The sequence below is a fragment of the Cynara cardunculus genome (assembly GCF_001531365.2).
Source record: "Cynara cardunculus var. scolymus isolate 2C chromosome LG 1, CcrdV1, whole genome shotgun sequence".
NCBI classification, from domain to species: domain Eukaryota; kingdom Viridiplantae; phylum Streptophyta; class Magnoliopsida; order Asterales; family Asteraceae; genus Cynara; species Cynara cardunculus.
In genome coordinates, this window is record NC_037528.1 from 42,619,843 (window position 1) to 42,622,512 (window position 2,670).

The following is a 2,670-nucleotide window of genomic DNA, read 5'->3' on the forward strand; positions in this document are numbered from 1 at the left end:
ATATGAAGCTAAAGTAGGGTGGTAGAACCTGTCCTACTCCGAAGGAGTAGGCTGTGCACTCCGGGCAGCCGCGGATGCAATCTCTGCCTTCCGTCTCCCGGTCTCCGTCTTGTACCAATTCAATTTTTTTTGCAGCCTCTTGATCTTGTCTGCTGCCCCATTCTCCAATTCTTCTTTCGGCTTTTCGAATCTCTTCTTTATCTTCCTTTCACTTGCCTTCAACCTGTTAGAAATCTCAGCCTGCATGCCTTCTAACTTTTCCACCATCTCAGCCCGTTGTTCTATCAGGTAATCCAATATATTACCACTTTGTGCCAAAAGTTCCTCCATAGTCCGTGTCACCCTGGGTAACTCCCTACCTCTCTCACTCCTTTCTCTCAGTCTAAATACAACCTTCATGTCAATAGTCCACTTCTCCTCACATTCTTTAATCACTAGGTCATCAGTGTATTGGGGAACACCCGCTTGCATAAGTAACTTATAAATCAAGCCCGGGAAAAACAGTTTCCTTTGTCTTCTTTTGGAACAGTAAAGTATGGCCTTTTCTATGATTTCCCCCACATTAAGCGTCTTGCCCATTACCACACAATATAACAAAATGATTCTCTCAACCAAAATAGAACTGTCATGAGTAGTCGGGTTGAGAGAGTGTCTAATAAAGTTCATCCATACATTAGCATCGGGTGTCAAATTGGAAGCTCTATAAGTCCGTAACATGTAGTTACTATGGACGTCCCAACCGGCCCCAGGCTTCCCAACTTCCCTACCAATTTCCTCAAGCCTAGCTTGTGAAGCCGATTAAGACAGCATCTCGAAATCAGTTTCGGCCGGGGGTGAAAAGCCTAAAAGCTTATTAATAGCCTTGGCCGAGATACTCACCCAAACATCTCGGACCTTAATCTTTGTAGTGCTAAACACTCAAGCTTCGGCGTAAAACTCCCTAATCAAAGACAAATTGAAAGAGTTTTTTACCTCGCAAACCACTTGCCATCCTTGCCTATTGATCACGTCCCGGATGAAACTGAATTCCTCAATACTTCTTCTATCGAACCCCTTATCTGGCAACACCTTCTTATTTTTGATCTTTGCAAAATTCAACTATGCTACTTCAGTACTAAACCCATTAAACAGTTGTTGTGGCCTTGGAACGGGTTTAGTACTTAATATTCTGTGTGTGGCTCTCACCCGAGAAGGGCCGGCTTTTTCATCAAGCCTTGCCGTAGCCATTCGGGGTGACTTTCTAGGCACAAAGGCTGTGTGCCTTAACTGGACAGAAGGTGGAGTGCGCCTTGGTCTCTTTCTAGTGTGCTTATCCACAACTTGTGATCTAGTTGCAAAAACTTTTCCCAAACTCTTTCTTTTTCTGGTTGGAATTGGCGTCAAATACCTTACATCGGCTTCTAAATCAGCCTCAATGTATGGGGAATCAAAAGCTTCTTCCCCATCATGTGGTTCATTGTGATCAAGCCCAACAGGTTCATCCTCTATGTGAGGCATAGAATCAGCCAAAACAGTGGCTTCAGGCATTTGTGTGCAAGGGTGATCATACCAAGTAAGAAAATACATTCTTGATGGATTCAAAACAGTTAAGGGAGATTGAGGTGGAACAAAGTTTTCATCCTCAAAAGAATCGGATGTAGTCAATCCCTCAACAGGCAAATTGGGGCTCGAAACATGACTAACCTCAATACCCCATCTAGGGCTTGCAACTGTCGACGGTGATGATGGTGGTCGAATGGTGGTCTCGACTGCCGTAGGTGGTGGTGATGGAGGAGCAACGATGGTGGGTGGCAGAGATGGCGCACAGTTGGTTGAGGGTGGGGGAGGAGACAGCGGTCGCCTCGCCGTTCTTCTAGCGCGTGGAGGCGATTCAGCTATTAATGGCGTGACAAGCCGTGGTCTAGGTGGAGACGGTAACGAAGGTAGAGACGACGAGGGGCAATTAGCGACTAGGTCAATCATTTCGGGCTCCCCCGTTCATCGCGACGCGGAGGTACAGGCTCGCCAGCAGTTACTTCGTCGGACTGGTTAAGGTGAGTCACGAACAGCCGCCCTCTTCATACGGGCTATTATTGCACAGTGAGGAGAAGAGAGTGGAGTGTGGTTACCATGAGTTTAGTGAGAGTGGTTTATTGAGAGAGGCTTTGGTGGTAGTCTTAGAAGTGGAGAGTGGTTAAGGAAGTGTCAAAGGTAGTTATCAATAGGTTAAAAAAATTTAATGTGATGGATTGGGTTGATGGTTCATGGGGGACAAGTTCTGAGAAAGAAGGCTGACAAAACTGCCATGATGCAGTGCTTATGTCACTTGTACCTTTATTGACTTCCTTAAAAAGATGCTGCCAATCTTCACATGTGAACCTATGAATGCTGTAGCATTGGCAGAGCATCAACTTCCCATGATAATCTCTTTGAAAATAACCTGCACAAGAACAAACTGATAACACATAACTGCTCTAAAACATAAATATAAAGAGGGAAAATATGTACAAACAAACCTGGACTTGAAAAGTCCAAAAACACCTTCCTTTCCTAAGGTATAGCCCAATTCTCAGAGCAATGCTCTGGGAATGCTACAGTATCATGAAATACCTTAACTCGTTACCCATTCACTTTAAACACAGTGTTGTCCTCCGGGTTAATAAGGTCAACCGCTCCATAAGAGTGGACTTT

At 44.9% G+C, this 2,670-nt stretch overlaps 1 protein-coding gene across 1 annotated transcript; it reads right to left on the minus strand.

The window, feature by feature from the left end:
* Window positions 1-1,098: 1,098 nt before the first annotated feature.
* Window positions 1,099-1,962, minus strand: LOC112506116 (leucine-rich repeat extensin-like protein 5). The gene has a single exon (XM_025110146.1). The coding sequence runs from the start codon at window positions 1,960-1,962 to the stop codon at window positions 1,099-1,101; it is 864 nt and encodes a 287-aa protein (XP_024965914.1).
* Window positions 1,963-2,670: the final 708 nt, after the last annotated feature.